At 40.8% G+C, this 23,701-nt stretch overlaps 1 protein-coding gene across 13 annotated transcripts in view; it reads left to right on the top strand.

The window, feature by feature from the left end:
* ZMYND11 (zinc finger MYND-type containing 11) overlaps positions 1–23,123 on the top strand; it is a 102,662-nt gene extending 79,539 nt beyond the window's left edge. For 11 of the 13 annotated variants that reach the window (XM_053572632.1, XM_053572629.1, XM_053572639.1 and 8 more), the window contains 11 exons: positions 5,541–5,618; positions 6,337–6,429; positions 8,553–8,640; positions 9,894–9,949; positions 11,242–11,319; positions 12,159–12,277; positions 15,013–15,220; positions 15,578–15,646; positions 16,625–16,897; positions 17,448–17,633; positions 21,848–23,123. In XM_053572632.1, the coding sequence (XP_053428607.1) occupies positions 5,541–5,618; positions 6,337–6,429; positions 8,553–8,640; positions 9,894–9,949; positions 11,242–11,319; positions 12,159–12,277; positions 15,013–15,220; positions 15,578–15,646; positions 16,625–16,897; positions 17,448–17,633; positions 21,848–21,970 (1,371 nt within the window). In that variant the 3' untranslated portion in view covers positions 21,971–23,123. The remainder of the gene's footprint in view (positions 1–5,540; positions 5,619–6,336; positions 6,430–8,552; positions 8,641–9,893; positions 9,950–11,241; positions 11,320–12,158; positions 12,278–15,012; positions 15,221–15,577; positions 15,647–16,624; positions 16,898–17,447; positions 17,634–21,847) is intronic. The other 2 variants (XM_053572641.1, XM_053572637.1) reach the window with 1 other exon arrangement.
* Positions 23,124–23,701: the final 578 nt, after the last annotated feature.

The raw sequence follows: 23,701 nt of genomic DNA, 5'->3' as shown, positions 1-23,701 counted from the left end.
ATAATTTGTAGATATTATGGAACATCGTTTTTATGTTTTTGCAATATTGTCAAAAACTTAATTTTGTTACAAACAAAATAGAGTTTACCTTAGAAGTGCCTTCTTTACTTTTTCTTATAATAGCTCTTTATCAAGCTGTTGCAATGTCTTCGTCTGGCTGACAGGCAGCACCTGCAACTGTGCTGTAAATGCCCCAGAAGACAGCCCCATGGTACACTGCCCAAGGAACCCCAGAAGCCTTACAGTGCTCTGTCGAGTTCTTTTGTGAAATACTAAGTTTCTAAATTATAACTTTAAAGTGTCAGAAAAACCATAAGATTATCAAATGTGAAAGCATCTCACAGCATATGTTTTGTTTCTACAACTTTGGGGGGATATTTTTGTTCCATTGAGGGCCATTTCTTTTTGGCTTTGGGTCACCAAGAAAGCACTCTGACAGCCCTGTGAGGTGCAGAATGCTGCGTCTGGGGCCACCCTGCACTTTCTAGCTGTTCTTGAGAATGGTTTTCTTTTTTCTTTTTCTTTTTTTTTACTTGCTTTATTGTTTGTTCCTTTCAGAGTAGGCTGTACCATGAATCTGAGGGTGGATGTCTTTAGATGTGAAATGTGGTGCAGTGGCACTGGGAGAGGAGACTGGGAGTGGAGAGGTTCAGACCAGGTTTACTGAAAAGGATGGTATCCGTGTGGGCAGTGCAAAGGTGTTGTCTACATCAAGGGCAGGTGGAGGCCTCTTTTTATCTGGGGGTAAGAGGAGGAAGATTCTATAGCTTGCTAGGAGGAGAGGAGAAAGCGGAGGAGCAGGAGTTCATGTGGGGCCATATTAGGCCCCCAACATTATGCTTTGGAAACAACCATGCTTTCATCTTTCCTCTCTTGGTTGGACTTGCATTACACATCATCCGACCTTTGACTTTGCCCAGGGTCTCTGGCTCTCCAGCTGTATTCTGTGCTCCTTACTCCTCTTCTGCTCCAGGGCAGCGAGACTGCAACGACTGCCTCCCAACACACCATGCTGCTTTCTCCTGTGTCTCTTATGATCTTCATATGATCTAGAAAATCCCAGTCCTAGGTATTTACAGGGAACCATGTGAGGAGCTTCTCTCTTATAGATAGTCCTGTGCTGGGTGGACAGTAGCCCGTGGGCAGTGGAGGGAGGCCAGTAGCATGGGTGAGGCAGCTGAGATGGCAGCTGCAGCCAAGAATTGTTTTCTAATGTCTGGAATAGAATCCCTTATCACCACAAAAGATGCATTACATGTATTAGGCAGCAAGTAAAACATAAAAATAAGAAAGCACTGAGGAAGCTTTCAACAAAATTATCTTCTTTGGCTGTGAAACTCCTTTTGCTCAGTCCTGTACAGCCTGAATCATAATAATTGAAAAGAATATATAGTATTTGAAACAGCCACCACAGCATTTTTGGCACATGCAATAAGAGAGAAGTATGAGTAAGTAGACTAAGATTGAGTGAGATGTAATGAGGTGAGGATTTATAGGAAAAAGTTAACACCAAGGTCCCTCTAAAAAAGAACTTTTGGAGATACCCAACTTTACACCTCAGTACAGCAGCAAAGGTTAAAATCAGACTAAGCACCAGTGCATGCCTGTGTTTGTGTGTATGAGGGAGAAGCCTCTTTCATGGAAATGGGGCAGTGCTTCTCAGTCAGACCTGTGTGTTAGGGACACCTGGAGCTTTTAGGAATATGCATGCCTGGACCCCTTCTGCAACCACTGATCAGAACCTCTGTGGGTAGAGCCCAGACACTGGTGGGCTTTTCATTTAAGGTACAGTGGACATTACAGGGGTGTACACACATCCTCAGGGCACCACTGAGGGACAGACACAGACTGCACCAGTGTGACCTACTCCCATCCAGCCCAGACCACAAACATAGCCTGTGCTCCTACCCCAAACATAGCTGTTCTGTTTTCAATCACAAATAGGTTTTGGCTGTTCCAGAATGTTATTAATAGACTTAATAATAGTGTTTTTTAAAGGCTTCTTAAGTAGTTCTAATGCAATAAACACTGATGTTGGATAGCTAAATCTGAGTAGTTTGATAAGACTTTCCTGGAATAGTAGAGGAGGTACTATTGGGGAAGAATTCTGGGCAGTTTCATCAAGCAAGGCTGAGAAGCGTGGATAGCGGTTTTCCTTTCGCACTTTGCTGAAATAGTCACTTTTCCAGGCTCACATCCCCGCCTTTTAATTGCACTTAGAGAAGGAAAGAGAGATTCTAGAAGGCTAGTTGTAAGCAAATTTAAATATGACACAAAATCAGATTTCCATCCTGCATTGTAGCATTTAGTTTGTAAAGTTAAGCCCCTCAGCATGAGCTCCATACACTCAGTCTTCCTAAAATAAGAAATGTTGCCGCACATGGTTACACTAAACCAGCCATTCATTTAAAAATTTTTCAACAGACAAAACCACAGTATGTGGGAGTAGGTGATATCCACAATCTGTGTAGATTCTCTGTAGAAAGAGAGTAGAAGCTGTCATTACACGGACAAGTTAGTACACAAGTTAATCTAAACAGAGTAAATAGGGGTCCTCATACTGCTCCCAAAGTATTTCAATATTTTGTGTTTGTTTCAAAGAAAGAAAAATCTAGTTGGTATGTTTTAACTATACTGATACTAATTCTAATACAAAATTCTAATAATGCATAATCATTGCCATGTAGAAACGTTGGATTGGTGTCTGTACTAAGGCTTTATAAACAAGAGAGGTTAGTTTCAGTTTAACAGAGTTAAGTACTTCATAGGTTTATGTTTAAATTTAGAAAGGATAAAACATCCCTAGACGGCGGTGCCTGTGGCTCAAGGAGTAGGGCGCCGGTCCCACATGCCGTAGGGTGGCGGGTTCAAACCCAGCCCTGGCCAAAAAAACCACACACACACACAAAAAAACATCCCTAGACATACTGTCTTGTGCCAGATGCAGGTTGTGCCAGACGTAGGGAGGCAAGTCATCAGTCCTCAGGCCCCTGCCCCTGCTGTGTGGACCTTCCTCCTCCAAAGAAGAGGCCTGTTTAATTGACAGGAGGGATGGGCACTGCGTTTAGTGACACCTAAAATTATATTTCAGCACTACCTAAAATATTGATTGGATATTTCCTCTGAATAGTATGTTTCCTATTAAAAGAACTATCGTATTGATGGTATTACAAGACTTCTACTGGTATAGATTGCTCTCATGTCTGACAATTGTATAATCTAATGATGTAATTGATATTTAAAATCAGCAGTTTTAATAGTGTACCTAAAATGTTTTAGATTTGGCACGATAGTAGGCCACCTAGCTAGAAGCATTTGTTTTTATTCTTCCCTCTTTCTAAAGGAATATAGATCTAATAAGTGCTAAGAAAAAAGTAGCCACCTCCCACCCTCTTCTACCCTCTGACCTTTTCCCACTGATGGGTGTCGGTGTTGGTAAGGACCTTTGTCCCAAAGCAGTGGTACCTGGTTGGAGGCTTCCTCACGGGCTTCTTTGTATCCTGCATGACATGCAAACAGAGTCTCCTTTTCCACTGTGCTCTGACCTGTGGGAGCATCTGGATGAGAGTTTCCAATTGTCTGTCTGTGTGAGAAGCATTGGGGAATATAGGTAAAAGTGAGAGAGATTTTACGTGTTCTCACCATAAATGATGTGTGTGAGGTGATGTGTATGATTAATTACCTCAATTTAGCTGTTCCACAGTGTATACATATTTCAAAACATCATGTTGTGTGCCATAAGAATATACCATTTTTATCTTGTCAATTGAAAAAAAAATTTTAATTAGAAGAAGAGGAATTACTAAACAGTACAGCTGATGAAACCCACTTACGAACTAGAATTCAATTTTTGCTTGAAGTTCTTGTCTAAGCTATGCCATCAGGTACTGTGCTCATAAACTACTTGAGTTCTTCATTTCTCCATTCATGTGGCGATGTTATTCATTTGAAATTCAGTTAAATCCATTTGTTACAATTTATTTTTAAAAAGAGAGGGGATTCTCAAACTATATCACCGTCCCTTCCCCCAAAGATTATTACAGTTAAACTGTGTATCTCTACCATTGGTGCTCATTCTTGGCAAGTATGGTAACTACCTGAGGAATTAGTAAACACATACGTGAATAAGACCACAGGCCCTTCCTCCCTTCACCACAGGGTGAAGTCCAGCTGTGCAGTGTGAAAGTCCATATCTGATGCACAGGTGGAGTGGGAGACCTACTCTGTGATTGGCGTAGATTAGAGGCTGTGCACGAGTCCTGATGTTGCGTGAGGAGGAAGCTTGGACTGTGTCTGCACATTGCCAGAGAACCAGGCGAGAAGCAGAAGTCAGGAGATTAGCACCGAATACATTAAATTTATGAAATTCAATTAAGTTTCTGGCTAATAAAACGCTTTTTCTCTTTTTAGTCCAATATCTTAATATGTATGTGTACTAGATGCATGTGTACATATGTGTGTGGGATGTGTATATAATCGGTTCACATAAGCCCTAGCTAAAAATTCTCTGCTACATGAGAATTTCTCTTTCCTCTAGCACATTTAGCATATTAAAATGACCTTGAGTTATACCACTGAGCAGAGAGTCATAATCCAGTGACCTAAAAAAGTTAGAGTATCCATTAAAAAGAGCCCAGACTGGGCCAGGCATGGTAACTCAGGCCTGTAACCCCAGCAATTTGAGAGTCAGAGGCCAGAGGATCACTTGAGGCCAGAAGGCAGAGCCCAGCCTGAGCAAGAGTGACCCACTGTGTCAAAAAACAGACAACCAACCAACTAATGGCCAAACCTGCTCACTTCCTCTGTGTCAAGGTCTAATTATAGTTGAGTATCCATTGTCTTGCCTTTCCTTCTAGAAATGACATAAAAGATAGAATCCCCTGTTTTTCCATTGAAGTTAGATTTTCTGAGAAAGAAATTGAAGAACCTAATCAGTTTATAGGCCAGACTGAGAAATTGGAGTTATCATTGAATAGATCCTTAACATAATATAATAGATATCATTTTTCTTATGGATGTGTTAGTGTATATATAACTGTACTATATATAATTATATATAATTGTATATATATTAATATATAATTAATGTTAGTGTATATGTAGCTGTACTATATATAATTAATAATTGAAATAGATTTTTAAAATCACCCTTTTAGCAAAGAATAATGTTACATTGAAATTCACCATTCAATATTGCTAATTTAAGATGTTCCCTGAAGGACTTTAGCCACTGGTATTTTTTATAAAATAAATTATTCTCCATTATGTCTATTTTTTCATCTGAAAATTGGTTGAAGTTTTAAAATACCAAGAAAAGAAAAAATATATAATTCTCTAAAGCATTATATAAAGGACAACATAATATTTCTCAGTTCTCACAATATTATTAAATACTTTTTGTTATGCAAGTATGTTGGAAATAGTCTATCTTCTAATAAAACCCTTACATGCTGTATGTCTGTTACATATATCTTTTACATGAAATAGGCATATGAATGATCAGATTTTATATTATTTTTAAAACTCTTCTTTTCTAACAGAGCATCAAAAAGAAGAATACAAACAAACAGGAGATGGGCACATACTTGAGATTCATCGTCTCCCGCATGAAGGAGAGGGTGAGTCCCGATGAGGCATTTTATGGAATCTCCCCAAACATGCTTGACTCAGGTCTGCTCTTTCACAGCAAGACTGAGGAGTGACAGACATGGCAGAGCACCCCGTCCTGTTTCCTCTCTGCAGTGGGCAGCTCTGTAGCAGGCTCTTACCTTTTTTGTTTCGTCTTTGTTTTTAACACAGGCATTTTTCTAATTGCATTGGATTAGAAACATTTACATTTTAAAATTTCATTTGTAAGAACGAACATTTTCTTTTTTCTTTTATTTTTTTGAGACAGAGTCTCAAGCTATTGCCCTGGGTGGAGTGCCGTGGAGTCATAGCTCACAAGCTCAAGTGATCCTTTAGCCTCAGTTTTTCTATTTTTAGTAGAGACAGGGTCTCACTTTTGCTCAGGCTGGTCTCCAACTTGTCAGCTCAAGCAATCCACCCATCTTGGCCTCCCAGAGTGCTAGGATTATAGACGTGAGCCACCGTGCCTGGCCAGGATGAACATTTTCATTGATGATTACTGTTTAAAATGAAATGGCATTTTCCCAAATAAGTATTCTTTCTACCAAAACCATAAGGAATGCTGCACTAAACTATCTAGTACATATACATTTTTCTGATAAATTTTAAAGTGCTTCCTATAAAGTTTCTCTTTAAAGATAAAAAATATTATGCACTTACCTGTCTCTCTTTAGCCACATTTAAATTGTGTGTCCGACAACCTTGCAGGCTATCGATCTGAATAAAAAGGGGAAGGACAACAAGCACCCCATGTACCGGAGGCTGGTACACTCAGCTGTTGATGTTCCCACCATACAAGAGGTACGTCAGCTCCTTTCATTCCCAGTGAAGCACAGTTTCTTAACTGTCAGGGTAAAGAACCATTTAGTAGCTAATCGAGGTTCTGGTTGCTCTTTGTCTCCTCTCCCTGGGAGTGTGCTCTCCCCACAAGGACAAAGCCTAACTACAGATGGGGCAGCATGGCTTGTGAGTGTCATGTGCTTGCTCTGGAGCACGTCCTTGACAAGGAGGCATCAATTCAGGTTCCATATTTGACAAGGAGGCATCACTACTGTGAGTGTCACATGATTGCTCTGGAGCACTTCAGGTGCCATCTTTGACAATGAGGTGCCATCTTTGAAAGGCTTGGTTTTAAGCAACTGATAGTTTCTTGATATTTGTTGGTTAAAGGAAATGCATTCTAGCCCAGGCAATTTAATGTTTCAGATGTGAAGAACTCGTATCTAGGGTTAGCAGTGTAAGTGGGAATTTTTCTCATACAGAGAAAGTAGAGTATGGGACTCAGCTACAGTTTTAGGAAACAATAAAATGAATAAAATCAAGGTTATGATTAGAGAAGTTACTAAAGTTCTTAATTTCACCTGCTCTAGCTGAAGATTTTTAATGAGTTTATAAATAATTATAAATTACAACAAAATGCAGGACACATAGATGTGTTTCCAGACAGATGTGCCTTATATGTTGAAAATTTAAAATCCGTGGTCTATAACAGTCTATGGGGAGACCACGGAAATGATTTTAAAATCACCTTACAAGTTTCCTGATTCCCTCAATAGCTGAGAAAGATTATGATTGTGTTATTTCAATTTAAAATAAAGGTAAATGAAAACAATTCCCTTAAAGTAGCTAGCAAATTCGAGAACAAAAACAGGTACTTTTAATCTTACTGCCTACCCCCAGATTTCATAGCCCCAGGCATAGCCTTTTCTGCTAAACCCCGAGACCTCTGAAGAGCCCTCACGAGCACCTCCTACCCTGCTCGCACTCTGGTCCCACTGACCCATATGGACCTGGGCTGGCACCCGCTGGGTTAATGGTGTCTTGGCCTTGTGTTTAGCAAGTGCTGTGAGAGGTAGAGAGAGGAAAATTAATGGACATGACTTTCATATTTTCCAGAATTTATAATCACATTAAAATACAAGCCACAATTAAGTGTTTTGAGAGAGCTGTGGGTGTATTGGACTCCAGGTGAGCCCCTAGGGAACACCAGTGCCTATGTTCACCTTAGCCTAGTATCTTGAAATTCAGGGGGAGCTCAGAGCCAAAGCAGGTAAATAACCCAGATCGCTGTGTTTGCCACACAGGAAGCAGGTGGCTCGTCGGGGGGATTCTGGGGAGCCTCCATGGAAGAGATGGCAGCTGAATTGGGTCTCAGGACTGCACCAGGCAGGGTAGAAGGGCAGCTCCATCTTGAGGGTTCTTCGGTGGCCTTAGCATTGCAAGATGTTTTTAAGCCAGTTTCCTACATATAACAGCAGGATAAAAAAAAAAATGCTTCCTTGCTACCCTGGGTAACTTTGCCAACCCCCGTCCCTCAGATTTCTTCTGTTACCCTTCTCTGTGGCAGCCCAAGGCTCAGCTACAGAGATGCAGTAGAGGAGACCCTCCAAATGTTGCTCTGAGGTAAGAGAAACCCTGGCATTGCCTTGGTATAGGGAGGAGCACCTGAGACGTTATTTTAAATTATTCATAAAATCAGCATTTAGCTCTAATTCAGAATTAAAAATATGTCTTAGTGAGTATGATGAACTGTCACAGAGGCTAAGGGTTCTGTATTTAGTCTTGGTCCTGCTGGGTTATGAGGAATGGCAGGGGTGTGGCAAGGGCTTCATCACCTGCACTGATCTGAAGGCTGTGATATGTGGGGCTCAGCAGCACTCGTCACTGCCATGGTGTGCTGTCACACAGTACACTATGACCTGTGCAGCCTGCTTTGGCAGGTTCCCATAGGGCTCGTGTGGCTGCAGGGCTGTGGTCTCTGCGGTCAGCGTGAGGCTGAGCCACATGGGCCACTTGCGGGCTTCTTCTACGCCTGTTCTCTGTTGGTGCCACAGGATGTGGAGGTCCTGGGTCTTCTGGAAAATTCTGTGCACATAATCCAGGCATTATTGCTAGCAACTCTTTTGCTGCTCTGTTCTCTGCAGAAGGTGAACGAAGGGAAGTACCGGAGCTATGAGGAATTCAAGGCCGACGCGCAGCTGCTGCTCCACAACACCGTGATTTTCTACGGAGGTGGGGCCTTGTCTTCTTCTGTGTGCAAGTTTAAAGTTCCTGTTATGCTCCATATTGAGAAATACCTTTTATGAAACATTACATTAAAAAAATTAATCCCTTAGTGTTCTCAAAGTTTAAATATCAGAGTATTTGGTGGTAAGAGTTATAGCTTATGCAATTGCCTGGCTAAAGGCAAAATTTTAGTATGCTGAATGATGACAATATAATTATTCCTTATGATTTTACATACGTTTGTTTTAGCTGAGAGGCTTTTCATAAGCACTTTTATTAATTATGATTGTTTACCCATTTGTCCTAATCATTCAAAGGTAACATCACTCTGTACCTAGGAAATTAGTGGTTGTGTTGGAGGTAAAATAAAGATGCCTATAGAATTTCATTTTACTGCTTTAATTTTAGTTAAAGTACATACTTTGCACTGGTTACAATGGCTAAATACCTATAATCTCAGCAATTTGGGAGGATAGCTTGAGGCAGAAAGTTTGAGACAAGCCTGGTCATCATAGTGAAACCTTGTCTCTACAAAAAATTTAAAAATAAAATAGGCCAGGCACTCCTAGCACTCTGAGTGGCCAAGACGGTTGGATTGCTGGATGTCAGAAGTTCGAGACCAGCCTGAGCCAGAGAAAGACCCTGTCTCCAAAAACTAGCTGGGTGTTGTGCTAGGCACCTATAGTCCGAGCTATTCAGGAGGCTGAGACAAGAGGATCACTTGAACCCAGGAGGTGGAGGTTGCTGTGAGCTATGATGCCACAGCACTCTACCAAAGGCAACATAGTGGGACTATATCTCAAAAAAAAAAAAATTAAAATTAAATAGATGTGATGGTGCACACCTGTAGTCAGGTACTTGGAAAGCTGAGCAGAAAGATCACGTAAGCTTAGGCGTTTGAGGCTACAGTGACCTGGGATTGCCGCTGGCCTCCAGTCTGGGCAACAGAGCAAGACTGTATCTCAAAAAAAGGAGGAGAGGTGGGGCCTTGGTGTGTGTCACACTTTATGGGGGCAAGGATTGCAAGAGGGACTTTACCTAACAATTGCAATCAGTGTAACCTGGCTTATTGTACCCTCAATGAATCCCCAACAATAAAAAAAAAAGGAGAAAACATATACACATGCACATTACATAAATTTTTGTTTGAAATGACATCTATGCACTTTTGCAAACTGAAAGAGAATAAAATGATATTAGTTTTTATAGTCTTCTATCTCCAGATGACTGCTTATGGGAACGTCTGTTTTTAATTGCAGCAGACAGTGAGCAAGCTGACATTGCAAGGATGCTTTACAAAGACACATGCCACGAGGTACTGTGCATGCCTGAGAATTAAACTATTACTGTAATCCAAATGCATTTATTTCAGGATTCCACCCTTCTTACCTGCATCTTAATTATGCTGTTTCATGTAAATGTCTTTTATTTTCATGTTTGACATACATAGGAAATAATACAAATAGAGACAATAAAATTTCTGGCAAAACTGTTCAAAGAAAAATCCTGGGAGTCAGATTTAGTTACTAAGTAACTTCTATAAGGAAACTTTCGACTACCTTCAGAGCTGTTGTGTTAGATAAGCGTGTGGAAGCGTCACACTCAGCACTCAGTGAATTTTACCCTCTTAACAAAGTTTGTATTTATACAATAAATTAAATGCATTCAAAGAAGTATATTTTTTGATAGGCTTTTTTATTTGAAACACCTATATTTCTGTAAGAATTCTTCAGTTAATACAAAAAGTTTTGTTTCTTGAATTCATTTCAGATGACTTTGATTTTTCATTTGTTCAAAAATGTTCATTGGCCAAATGCTTAGTGGCTCACACCTGTAATCGTAATACTCTCAGAGGCCGAGGCCAGTAGATTTCTTGAGCTCAGGAGTTTGAGACCAGCCTGAGTGAGAGTGAAGCCCTGTCTCTAAAAATAGCTGTGCATTGTGGCAGCACCTGTAGTCCCAGCTACTCGGGAGGCTAAGGCAGGAAGATCGCTTCAGCCCAAGGGTTTCAGGTTGCTGTGAACTATGACACCCCGGCACTCTACCCAGGGAGACAGAGTGAGACTTTGTCCAAAAAAAAAAAAGTGTTCATTGAGTGCCTGCTATGTGCCAGGCAGTGGGTGGGGAGGAATGAAGTGGTGGTCAGGTACTGGCAGCTGTGTTCTGAACAGGGGCTGAGAAAAAAGACAAAATACGTTTCTTTACAAGTTGAAAAGAATGTTGTAAAAGAAAACAAAAGGCTAAGGTGGAGAATGAGGCAAAGTTAGGATTAGGGGCAGGGCCATTGCATATAGCCAGGTGATAAGGGTGGTTCTGAGGATATGCCCCACTGAATGCACAGCAGGGCAGGGCAAAGTCAACCAGACCCAGAGGGGATGGGGCTACTCCAAGTGCTGATGAGACCTGGCAGACGATTCTAACAGAAGGCTAAAGAGTCTTTCAGTATTATTTAGTGAAAAATTTAAAATCTAAGCATAAAAGATTATATATAAGGCACAAAATTTAAGACTATGTACGTGTCAACTTACATGAATATATTTTATTAGTGTATAGTTTAATGTATATGTTTATTTTATGTAGACTAAAATAGTTGCTTTTGTTTTTCAGCTGGATGAACTACAGCTTTGTAAAAATTGCTTCTATTTGTCAAATGCCCGTCCTGACAATTGGTTCTGCTATCCTTGTGTAAGTGAAATTTTGTGGTTTTTAAAAAAATTTTTACCACTTCAAGTGTATAAAGTATTGCTCTGAGAAAATTTATTTCCAGTTTACTTAAATATTTTTCTTTATGTCATAGTATATATAGTCTTAAGGAGCATAAACAACTGAAACAGGAAAAATATTTATCCATTTCTGATTTTAAAATGAGGTATTTAGTAAGACTAAGCATTGGGTCCCTTAATAGATAAAGTGAGTTTTGCTTTTCCTTTCAGTTTTTCACAAGAGGTCTTAGACTTTCTTGATGTCCCTATAGCCACATAATTTCCCCTAAAATGGCATGATTTCAAAAGGGTGCTGGCAGAGACCCTCCAAGAGCTCTGACTTAGCATCTTCAGTGACAGCACCTTCCAAGCTGCCTGTTTTCCAAGACACCACTGTGCATGTCAGTCTTCACGAAAGTGCAGAGCTCTGACCCATGAAGACCCTAAAATTCCCCCATTCCTCACAAATTCCCAGGCAGTGCTGAGGCTGCTGGCCTCAAATGAGGCTTTATGAAGCAAAGTCAGGGTGCCCTTTCGGCAGCGTTCACATGTTCTTGGTGTCAGGGTTGCCTCACCCCAAGTCCTGCCTCTTCTGAGAAATGACATTCATGTCATATGAATACTTTGGTGTTTTTCTTAAAGGTAAAATCAACCAATCCTAGAAACAAAATCTTAAATGTTTACGAGTTTCAAAAGAAAAATTTTTAAAAGAATGGCTTATAGTTGACTAAGCAGCTCCATGTTAATGGTGTGCTTGCATTTCATGCTTTAAAAGTAGTACTTTGTAAATAATATAACAAGGCAAAACATTTTTATTTCCAGATACCCAATCATGAGCTGGTCTGGGCTAAAATGAAAGGTTTTGGGTTCTGGCCAGCCAAAGTCATGCAGAAAGAGGACAATCAAGTTGACGTCCGCTTCTTTGGCCACCACCATCAGAGGTGAGTTGCAGACCGGGGGTCACAGACACCCCCAGGGAGTCAGGGGTGGATCACCACCATCACCAGGGGTGAGTTGCAGACCCAGAGGGTTTGGGGGGGTGGGTCACCAGAACCAGAGGTGAGTTGCAGACTCCAGGGGTCAGATGGGTATATGGCTATGCATCTGAAGTGCTGAGTCTGGTGGCTTCTCTGTCAGAGACAGCGTGAAGTTTATTTTAAATTGAAAAAGCAAAATCAACACAATTATGCAGCCAACAGTGATTTCTACAAATTATATTTCCAGTTATTTTTCAGATAATGTTTCCTAAGCAGGATATTTTTAATAACTGCTACTGTTGGACCTCAGAATCATGTTGGGATTAATAACAGGCAGGGCAGACGGCTTAGAATGTGTCCATTTCTAACACTGTGGTGACTTTACAGTTGCCTCAGCCACCTTCAGGCCCTATTGAAGTCACAGACTAAAATAATCAACTTGGGAGTAGAAGAGAATATTGATCTTGTGAATGAAAGTAAAGACCATTTTATTACTATCAAATTATTTTGAACAGTGAAGTATCTCATGTAAAGAAAGTCTGATGGACCCAGGCCTATAAAATTGTAGCTACTTCCTTTGTAGATTAAGGCCTTAACATTTATTGAATATTAAAAATGAGCAAGTATAAGGTACCGTCTATGGCAATATGCCTGAGTATGGCATACTCAGATGGGTGAGCCAACCCCTCCTACACTCTGAGCAGGTTGTAAATCTTCAGGAGAAAAGTTGACTGCAATTGTATTTACACATGAGGCTGCTTTACTGAGGTTTTTATAAGGTTTGCAAAATTTTGCCTGCCAGACAGAAAAATCATAGATAAGGTTGATCTTAAAGAAGCATAATCTTTTTGCTGCAAGGACCTGGAAGATGAGATTTGCCTGGGCCAGGAAATCAGGGACAGGCAAGAAAGGAGGAGAATGTTTTAGGTTCATTTACCATCAGATCACTGGACCATTTTATCCTGCATAGATTGATAGCATTCACAATTGATAGAGGCAAATTAGGCTATGTCTCTTTGTGGGTGTTTGTTTGCTTTTTTATTTTTTGTAGATAAGAGAACACACCCAGTAATACTTTTTAAAACTGAAATTTGCTTATCTACAATAATGGAGTTGATTAAAAGAATAGAAATATATTATGAACGGTATTGACACTTTAAGAATAGATGTGAATCAATTTTATTATATTTTATTTAAGGAAGAAAAATATACCCAGGTTACAGGTTTGTTCCAGGCGGTCAGTACTGTAATGGGTTCTCTCACAAAAGCAAATGACATTTAAGACATGAAAAGAAACACTTGTATTACATAATGGGTGCTCAGTAAATGTATGCTCTGCACTAACTTGGGCCTGTCCGTGCACTGCAGTGTAACTTTTAACAAAGCTCTCAAACCACATGTGACAGTTAGTTGTTGATGTAAGATTTATGGACAATGTTATGGAAGTTAAAGTTTAGCCATCATTAGCATCAAACAGTATAGCTTATTATGTATTTAAAATGTGGTTTTTCATTATAAAGCACATAACTTGTACGAGCAAATTAGAAGTCTTTATTTCTGGCTGAGGCACAAATGGCCATAATTCTCTAAGAGAGTCCTTAAAAAACAGTGACAGGCCTAATATTTCTGGAATGCCACAATTGTAGGCCAGGAATGAAAACTATGATATCTTATATATTTACAGCAGGAAAAGTCCTTAACAGAAAACTGAAGAGAATATATGTTACGGCACCATATCCCAACTGTGCCATGTGCTCTAGAAAATGTCTGAGCAATTCCTCATATTGCCCCTGTCTAAATAGTACTCATCTTTCAAGAAGCAGCCCAAATAAGCTTTTTTGACCGCTCACAACCAAATGATCAGCCCTCTCCCCAGAATGCCTGCATGACATGCTGCATTGTACATTATACTCCTTCCTGGTTCCTCCTGGCAGCATCCTACATTCCTCACAGGAGGGCAGTGAGTGAAGTGTCACCCCAAGCACTGGGACCTGAGACCTTGAGGAACCCAGCCCCCTGTGGGCAAATGAGACAGTGAAACTCCAGCTCAGATAGGCTCCGTCCACTTTTATTTTCTCTGTGCTGCCTTCCAGATGGTTACTGACTTAAGTCCAGCCAAAAGATGAATACTCAGGAAGATTTTCTTGACATTTTAGCATTCTTCCCAATAGAGTGAAATATAGTTTGTTATTCTCTAGTTTTAGATCTACATAACACATAATTCAGAAGCAATTAAAGTTGTGTTTAATAGCTAAGTACATTGTTGACAAATAAGAAACCCTTTTCTATGTGTTAATTGGGTTTCTGCAATGAATAGGGGCATGATATAAATATAACTTACCATAATATTCTTTTAGATGCTATTTAGTGGTAATATGCAAATAGATGAGTTCTGCTAGGTTTTGGCATTTAACACAGTTAGAGGCAGCATGTTAGAAAGACTCATGAAGAATGCATGTATGAACTATGACAGGTTAAGTTGGTTAAAGAAAATAGTGAACAGTTAGGAGATATTTATGAGTCACTCCAGTTCTGAGAACTTTGCTTTAATGACTTGAAAAACAAACAAAAATCCTCACGTATTTTCTACTTGGTTTAAGCGTTTGTTTATTCAAACTGTAACTAACAGCCTTAGTAGATGAGAGCTGCACCCTGAACACCATCCCTATCACTGTGGATGTTTTAAATGATTTTCCTAGGGCCTGGATTCCTTCTGAAAACATTCAAGATATCACCGTCAACATTCATCGGCTACATGTTAAGCGCAGTATGGGCTGGAAAAAGGCCTGTGATGAACTGGAACTCCATCAGCGTTTCCTTCGTGAAGGAAGATTTTGGAAGTCAAAGAATGAGGACCGAGGTGAGGAGGAAGCAGAATCCAGCATCTCCTCTACGAGTAATGAGCAGGTAAGTGTGGCTCAGCACGCAAGTGCCTGTTGCTGTCATTTTTGAATGTGAAAATCTTAGTATATATTCATCACTGTAACAGATTTTTACATTTTTCCTTCTCTTTACATTTGTGAAGTGCATAAACCAAAACCAATTCAAATAAATAAACAGCTGTAACCACCAGTGATGCTGAGTCTACCCTCCCGTGTGAAGACTGCAGGTGCACTGCTCACCTCTGCAGGTGCACCAGCTCTTTCAGGCTTCAGCTACCAGAGCAGTGACTAAGTGCTTCTTCTCTCCACTGGGGGTATTTTCAGCAGAGAAGTATTTCTTAGTATCTGGAATAATTATATATTACTTTTATAATGCCCACAGCTAAAGGTCACTCAAGAACCGAGAGCAAAGAAAGGACGACGTAATCAAAGTGTGGAGCCCAAAAAGGAAGTAAGTTGCCTGCCTTGCAGTGTCCAAGTGGCAAATCCAGCAGGAAGTATTTCCAAAGCACAGTCTCAACAATTACTCCTTGTAGACACTTGTGAAATTCAGTTGCCATCAATAGAATATTAAGTTGATCTAGTTTTCTGACCCTCCTGTCATTTGTTACGCAAGAACAGCACACACAGGCTCGAGGTCTGCGTCTTAATTAAGCAGCCACTGACCTAGGTCTGGCTAAGTGGGAAGAGCTTGTCACTACATTTCCTAGGAACTCTGGTATTTCTTCTTAGCATAACTAAAAACAAAGAATTTATCTGATAGATCAGTTATGCCCACTTTCAAAAGCTGAAGGAGACTTATTAAGCTTAACCTTTTTAAATGATGTGAACTTTGCATGATTTAAAACTGTAAATGTGGGCACATTTCAAATATATATTCAGTAAGAAGTGGATTAGAATCTTAGGAAATTTGTTAATAAATATAGTCCAAAGAAGCTGATATCATTATAAGTTGATAATGATTTTATATTCTATAGATAATTTTTTTTGTTCAGTCCATGTTAAAAGCAATTAACATACGATTATCTATGAAATTCTGTTTAGAATTATTGTAGATGTTAATGGCATATTTTCTTCATTCATTAGCTGTTTTGGGGTAGGATTTATTTAATTATGGCAAAAATATATATAAAAAAATCTATCATCTTAATTACATCTTTTTTTTTTTTATTGTTGGGGATTCATTGATGGTACAATAAGCCAGGTTACATTGATTGCAATTGTTAGGCCCCCACAAAGTGTGACACACACCAAGGCCCCACCCCCTTCCCGCCATCCCTCTTTCTGCTTTTCCTCCTTAATTACATCTTTTTCAACAGCTATATTATTTGGCTATGTATCACTGTACTTTTATCCTAATAGAGTGTTCTTGAACTAGTGAATTATATTATTGCTTCATATGCATCTGCAAATTTTTCTTACCCTTTAGGAACCAGAGCCGGAAACTGAAGCAGTGAGTTCCAGCCAGGAAGTCCCCACAATGCCTCAGCCAATCGAGAAGGTCTCAGTGTCCACTCAGACCCGGAAGCTAAGTGCCTCTTCCCCACGGATGCTGCACCGTAGCACCCAGACTGCGAGCGATGGCGTGTGCCAGAGCCTGTGCCACGACAAGTACACCAAGATCTTCAATGACTTCAAAGACCGGATGAAATCTGACCACAAGCGGGAGACGGAGCGCGTTGTACGAGAAGCTCTAGAAAAGGTAAAGCTGGTCCCTGCAGCAGGGCCACTCTGCACCCTGGGCCTCCTGAGCAAGTTGGCTCCTTTCACTTCCACTCCAAACTGCTAGCAGATTTTTTACACCAGGAATATAGCCGGGTGCAGTGGCTCATGCCCGTAATCCTAGCCTTCTGGGAGGCTGAGGCAGGTGGATTGCCTGAGCTCAAAGAGACCAGCCTGAGCGAGACCCCATTTTTAAAGAACAAAATAGCCAGGTGCTGTGGCAGGTGCCTGTAGTACCAGGTACTCAGGAGGCTGAGACAAGAGAATCGGTTGAGCCCAAGAGGTGAGGTTGTTGTGAGCTGTGACACTACAGCACTCTACCAAGGGTGACAAAATGAAACTGTCCCCCACCCCCCCCAAAAAAAGAAAGCAGGAATATAATAAAACTTATATCTCACATAACATTTCTAGCAATAATGATACCTTTCTTACCTAATTTTTTATGCATCACTTACATAGAAACTGCGTATTGAGTTTTTATTTAGGTACAGATGGTCTAATGCCCCATGGGCTAATGTTTCTCGTTTCAGCTGCGTTCTGAAATGGAAGAAGAAAAAAGACAAGCTGTAAATAAAGCTGTAGCCAACATGCAGGGTGAGATGGACAGGAAATGTAAGCAAGTAAAGGAAAAGTGTAAAGAAGAATTTGTAGAAGAAATCAAGAAGCTGGCGACGCAGCACAAACAGCTAATTTCCCAGACCAAGAAGAAGCAGTGGGTAAATATTGGTATTTCTTTAGAACTTTGTTTCTGAGACGGCATCATAGGTGTGATGGAAATCAGTTCATAAGGAACAGGTGGCATGCAAAAATTATTCCTGAAATAAGATCAACCGTGAGGTTGTCAGCTTTAATTTTAAAAATTTTATTAAAAGCTCTAAAATGGGCCAGTTGTGATGGCTTACACCTATAATCCCAGCACTCTGGGAAGCATAGGTGGGTGGATCCCTTGAGCTCAGGAGTTTGAGACCAGCCTGAGCAAGAGAGAGACCCCATCTCTACTAAAAATAGAAAAATTATGGGCGGCGCCTGTGGCTCAAGGAGTAGGGCGCCGGTCCCATATGCCGGAGGTGGTGGGTTCAAACCCAGCCCTGGCCAAAAAAAAAAAAAAACACACAAAAAAAAAAATAGAAAGAAAAATTAGCCAGTCATTGTGAGGGCACCTGTAGTCTCAACTACTTAGGAGACTAAGTAGATGGGAGGATCTCTTGAGCCCAAGAGTCTTAGGTTACTGTGCGCTAAGACACCCTGGCACTCTATCCAGGGCGATAGACTGAGACTCTGTCTCAGAAAATAAATGAATGAATGAATGCCTAGAAATCTCTCAATGCTAGACCCCTCATTATGAGCTACTGCTAAGGGTTATTTTGTTATATGGAGATTGTAATACTTTAGTGCATAGTATATTTAGCACAGATAAGTTAGATACTTTTCCATCTGTGCATGTATTACTCTTGGGTAAACTGGCGGCTCGCCCTGAGGTTTACCTGGTGGTTTCTGATAGATGATATCCAAAGTGTAGACTTTTAAGTATCACAATAACAAAGTAAAGGTTCTGAGACTTCCCTGAACATGACAGTTACACAGCAGAGTATGTGAAGGACCTTAGTCACTCTTACTTTATAAGTGGTGATACTGGTCTCCACATACTCCCTTACCCTGACTGCAGCTGTCATTTGTCACTGTTCCAGTGGCAGCTGCTCATGAGGCAGCTGCTCCTGCACGAACAGGCCACGTCCTCTCTGTTCACTGCTGGGGAAGGAAGCTTTACTCCCAAAAGCTCATAATGTGGTTTCAATTTTAATAAATTACTATAGAAAGTTTTGTGAAAAATTACATTAATTCTTCTTATCAAACCTATATTATGTAAACACAAAGAAAACTCTTTATGAAAGAAGTATTTTTAGGGCGGCACCTGTGGCTCAGTGAGTAGGGCGCCGGCCCCATATGCCGAGGGTGGCGGGTTCAAACCCAGCCCCGGCCAAACTGCAACAAAAAAATAGCCGGGTGTTGTGACGGGCGCCTGTAGTCCCAGCTACTCGGGAGGCTGCGGCAAGAGAATCGCGTAAGCCCAAGAGTTAGAGGTTGCTGTGAGCCATGTGACAACACGGCACTCTACCCAAGGGCGGTACAGTGAGACTCTGTCTCTACAAAAAAAAAAAAGAAAAGAAAGAAGTATTTTTAAATGTGTGATAAAGATTTGGTAAAAATGGCTGGGCCTGGTGGCTCATGCATGTAATCCTAGCACTCTCGGATGCTAAGGTGGGGGGTTTGCCTGAGCTCATGAGTTGGAGACTATTCTGAGCCACAGTGAAATAGCCAGGCGTTGTGCTGAGCACCTATAGTCCCAGCTACTTGGGAGGCTAAGGCAAGAGAATCACTTAAGCCCAAGAGTTTGAGGTTGCTTGTGAGCTATTACACCACAGCACTCTACCGAGGGTAACAAAATGAGACTCTGTCTCAAAAATAATAATAAGATTTGGCAAGAAAAGGAAAGGAAAACTTATTAATTTTGAAGGACACATGAAGACAACTTGGTAAGAAAAACTGATCAACTCGGTGCCTGTAGCTCAAGAGGCCAGGGTACCAGCCACATACACCAAAGCTGGCGGGTTTGAATCCTGCCCAGGCCTGCCAAACAATAATGACAGCCACAGCCAAAAAATAACCAGGTGTTGTGGTGGGTGCCAGTAGTCCCAGCTACTTGGGAGGCTGAAGGCAAGAGAATCACTTAAGCCCAGGAGTTGGAGGTTGCTCTGAGCTGTGATGCCAGGGCACTCTAACCAGGGCGACAGCTTGAGGCTCTGTCTCAAAATAAAAAAAAAAAATAGAAAAGAAAAACTGATAATAGAATAAATATCACTAGATGAGAATTAAGAGGTGCTCAAGATAACAGAAGCAGAATGTCCAAAGCCCGTGTGTGTAACGATTCTAGTATCATGCAGAGAGTAGAAAACGAGAGGGGTCATCAGAGTTACAAGAGGCAAGCATGTGCGTTTACTTACAGAGTCAGGGAATGCGAAGAAGAGGTTACTTACAATAATTACAGTACTGCTTTTTTTTTTTTTTTATCACTTAACCACTTATGAAATAGCTAAAGTTGGTAGTTTATATCCTTTTTTTCTTAGATAAGGAATTTGAGGCTTATGAGATTAAATAGAATGATTAAAAATTTAGTTGGCACCCAGGCTGGTGGGTTTGAACCTGGCCCACGCCAGCTAAACAACGACAACTGCAAAAAAAAAAAAAAAAATAGCTGGGTATTGTGGCAGGGACCTGTAGTCCCAGCTACTTGGGTGCCTGAGGCAAGAGGATCGCTTAAGCCCAAGAGTTTGAGGTTGTTGTGAGCTGTGACGTCACAGCACTCTACCGAGGGCGACATAGACTCTATCTTAATAAAAACTGAGTTGTCAGCGCTAGGACTCTAGTCTTTAACCTTTTCTGCTCATCCCAGTGTGTCTGGAAGATTGGTCAAGGGCTGGGCACTCCTGGTGTTGTGAGTGTGGAGCAGAGCTGTAGGGCAGGTGCCAGTTCCCAGAAGTGCACATCAGGGTGAAACACGGTCCTGAAAGTCACAGAGTCTATATTCACAGAGTGTGGGAGAACAGAAGTAGGCCCTCTGGGAGACAAGAGGGTGAAGGGGGCTGTTTAAAGTGTTACTCAAGGATGAGGAAGCTAAAAAGTTAAATAAACTTGGTCCCAGCCTCACTGTGGCTATGTGTCTATGATACTATCTTGTTTTACCAACTCATCTTGGAACTTTAGCTTTAGTCACTGTTTTCTTCTATGTCCAAACAGTCCAGTCTTGGAGGAGATGACACACCACCATGTGTAGGAGCACTGCAGGCCCCCACCTGCTTATAGCACCTTCTCCTCCAAACTTGTGACAATCAAAAATATCTCTAAATGGACTAGGTGTAAGTGGCTCACACCTGTAATCCCAGCACTCTGGGAGGCCGAGGCAGGAGGATCACTTGAGATCTGGAGTTCAAGACCAGCCTGAATAAGAGTGAGACCTCATCTCTACTAAAAATAGAAAAATTAACTGGGTATCCTGGCAGGTGCCTGTAGTCCCTGCTACTCAGAAGGCTGAGGTAGGAGGATCATTTGAGCTCAGGAGTTTAAGGTTGCTGTGAGCTATGATGCCACATCACTCTACCCAGGGTGACAAAGTGAGACTGTCTCAAAAAAAAAAAAAAAAAAAAAGTCTGGGCCCAGGCATGGTGTTTTATACTTCAGAAGGCAGGAGGATTCCATAAGGCCAGGAGTTCAAGACCAGATTGGTCAACATAGTGAGACCCCCCATCTCTACCCAAAAATACAAAAATTAGCCACACATGGTAGCAACACGTGTAGTTCAAACTACTTGGGAGTCTGAGGCAGGAGGATCATGTGCTCAGGAGTTGGAGGCTGCTGTGAGCTGTGATGATGTTTCAGTACTCCAGCCCTGGCAACAGAGGGAGAACCTATGTCAAAAACAAATCCCCAGACAGTGCCAAATAAAGTGAAGGCTGAGACTTGACACCTAGATGTAAGGCCATGTGTGACCTTGGAACCAGCACACTCAGTGGTGTAGAGTAGGGAGCAAGGCTGCAGCAAAGATTAGAAAGAACCAGGAGTTCTTCAGGGAGTTTGTAAGGGGAGTGGAGAAACTGATGTAGCTGGAAAGGGATGTGAGGTCAAGAACTTTTCATGAAAAAAGAATCACTGTTTCTATTGAAGAGCATAGCCTATATGCATAGAAAAGCAGATGTGCAGTCAGGCCAGCTGTATGCTGCCAGCCAGACACCTGTCCTCTCCTTCCAGGGGTGGGCAATGTGTGGAATCCTGAGGTTCTGGTGACACTGGGGGTTGGGCCAGAAAATATCTGGGAGCACAGGGCAGCTCCCAGTCGGTGCCCAGTCCTAATGCCACTCATGGCTTCTGTCCGCAGTGCTACAACTGCGAGGAGGAGGCCATGTACCACTGCTGCTGGAACACGTCCTACTGCTCCATCAAGTGCCAGCAGGAGCACTGGCATGCCGAGCACAAGCGCACCTGCCGGCGCAAGAGATGAGGCCACTGCGCCACCAGCGCTCCACACACAGCGGTTTTTGTTTCAAAGAAGCCAAAATTGTTTAAAATTTGCTTCCCATTTTGCACCAGCCTTTAAACACTTTTCGTGAAGAAATTTTGCACAGTAGTTTAACTCTTTTGTTAATGCTCCTCCGGAGTTTTTCAGGGGGTAAAAGTAACACCAGTGGAGGGTATTATTTTAAATAAATTTTAATTGAGAATTTGTTGCATTTTCAGCAAATTTTAAAACATTTTTAGGTTTTACAGAGATTTTAACCTTTAAACAGACCTTTAAAAACACAACAGGTGTGAATACAAGTGAGTTTAACAGAGAAACATTTAGAGTAGATCTGAATGTAAGAACTATAGAACTGTTTCAGAAATAAAACATACTACCTTAATGTGACATTTATTTCTTAACCTTGTTGAGCTGGTTTTGTTCAGCTTAATTTACTGTTCAAAGGCATTATCTGTTGGTTATGCCAGTGGGTATATGATTGAATTTAGGGAACAGGGTTGACACAGCAGGGCTAGTCCTGCATATTTTTTCTTAAATATTTCCCAATTGTGTTTTTCATTATTTCTTTTCAATATATAACTTTTATAACAAATTATTAGCTTTGATCTTGTAGTTTAAAATTGCAGGGAACTGGGGTAATCTTTTACTGAGCTGGATCTTAGAGAAAATGAATATTTAAATTTTAAAGTTTGCACATTTCATCTTTGTCCTAACATGAGTGCTTGTAAACAAAACAACAAAAATAAAAAGCCAAAAACTACCTTTATCCATACATGAAATTATAGATGAGGCATACAAATTTCTTTATGCTTCCCTTCCCTCCTCAAATATCATCTAACTGCCTATTACCTGGTGTCACCTCGTGAATCGTAAGTTAATACTAAGAGAAAAGAAAGCACTTAAGTTTCACAGAAGCCGTTATGTTTGTAGTAATGGATCATTGCCTACTAATGAACTCCATCACTGTACACAGAATGAAGAATAATGCATGTTAATTTTCTTGTATTAAAGATGCCGTGATTTGTAAAAAGTCTGTATTTTGCGGAATGTCTGGATTAAGAAGCATTACCAATAGGAATGGATCGATAGTTGAATGATGATTTTTTTTATACATAGAGATATAAAATACAACCAGGAAAACTTAAATTACTTTTCTTTAAAAATATCTCACGATTTTTGTTTTTTTTAAAGACTGACCTTAGACCAAGTTAAATTCCCATTTATCATTTAGTTATTTTTTGAGGTTAGAGAAATAATTTGTAAATATTTATTTAGACCTTTGATATTTATTAAAGCAATTACTCACAGTGGAAGTGAAAGAATCAGGAGAAAAGCCTTTGAAAAAGTTTTCTCCAGGTTTGTCAGGGTCACTCTGAAGATAAAAATGTAACTAAGTCTTCTGTGAAATATCCATCCAATCTTGATGCTGTTGCAGATGGTGGTGACACAAGCTAATTGACAAACTACTGCCAAATGGTGCACAATATTTCGTAAGATGTACCCAGGAGCCCGTTTCATACCTCATGTCTGAACTGCCCAGTAACCAGCATCACTGCTCCCCCGTTGCTGTTCTGCGGCTGTGGTGCCGCGGTGCTCGGCGCTGAGGGAGGTGTCAGATCCACAAACACATAGCCTTTCATTGTTTTTCAAGTTTTAAAACTTCGATCCACCCCTATGAAAGCAAGTTATTGTGGAAATATTTTTGGTGTAAAA

The sequence above is a fragment of the Nycticebus coucang genome, chromosome 20 (genome assembly GCF_027406575.1).
Source record: "Nycticebus coucang isolate mNycCou1 chromosome 20, mNycCou1.pri, whole genome shotgun sequence".
Classification (NCBI taxonomy): Eukaryota; Metazoa; Chordata; class Mammalia; order Primates; family Lorisidae; genus Nycticebus; species Nycticebus coucang.
This window is presented reverse-complemented; position numbering and strand designations above follow the sequence as displayed.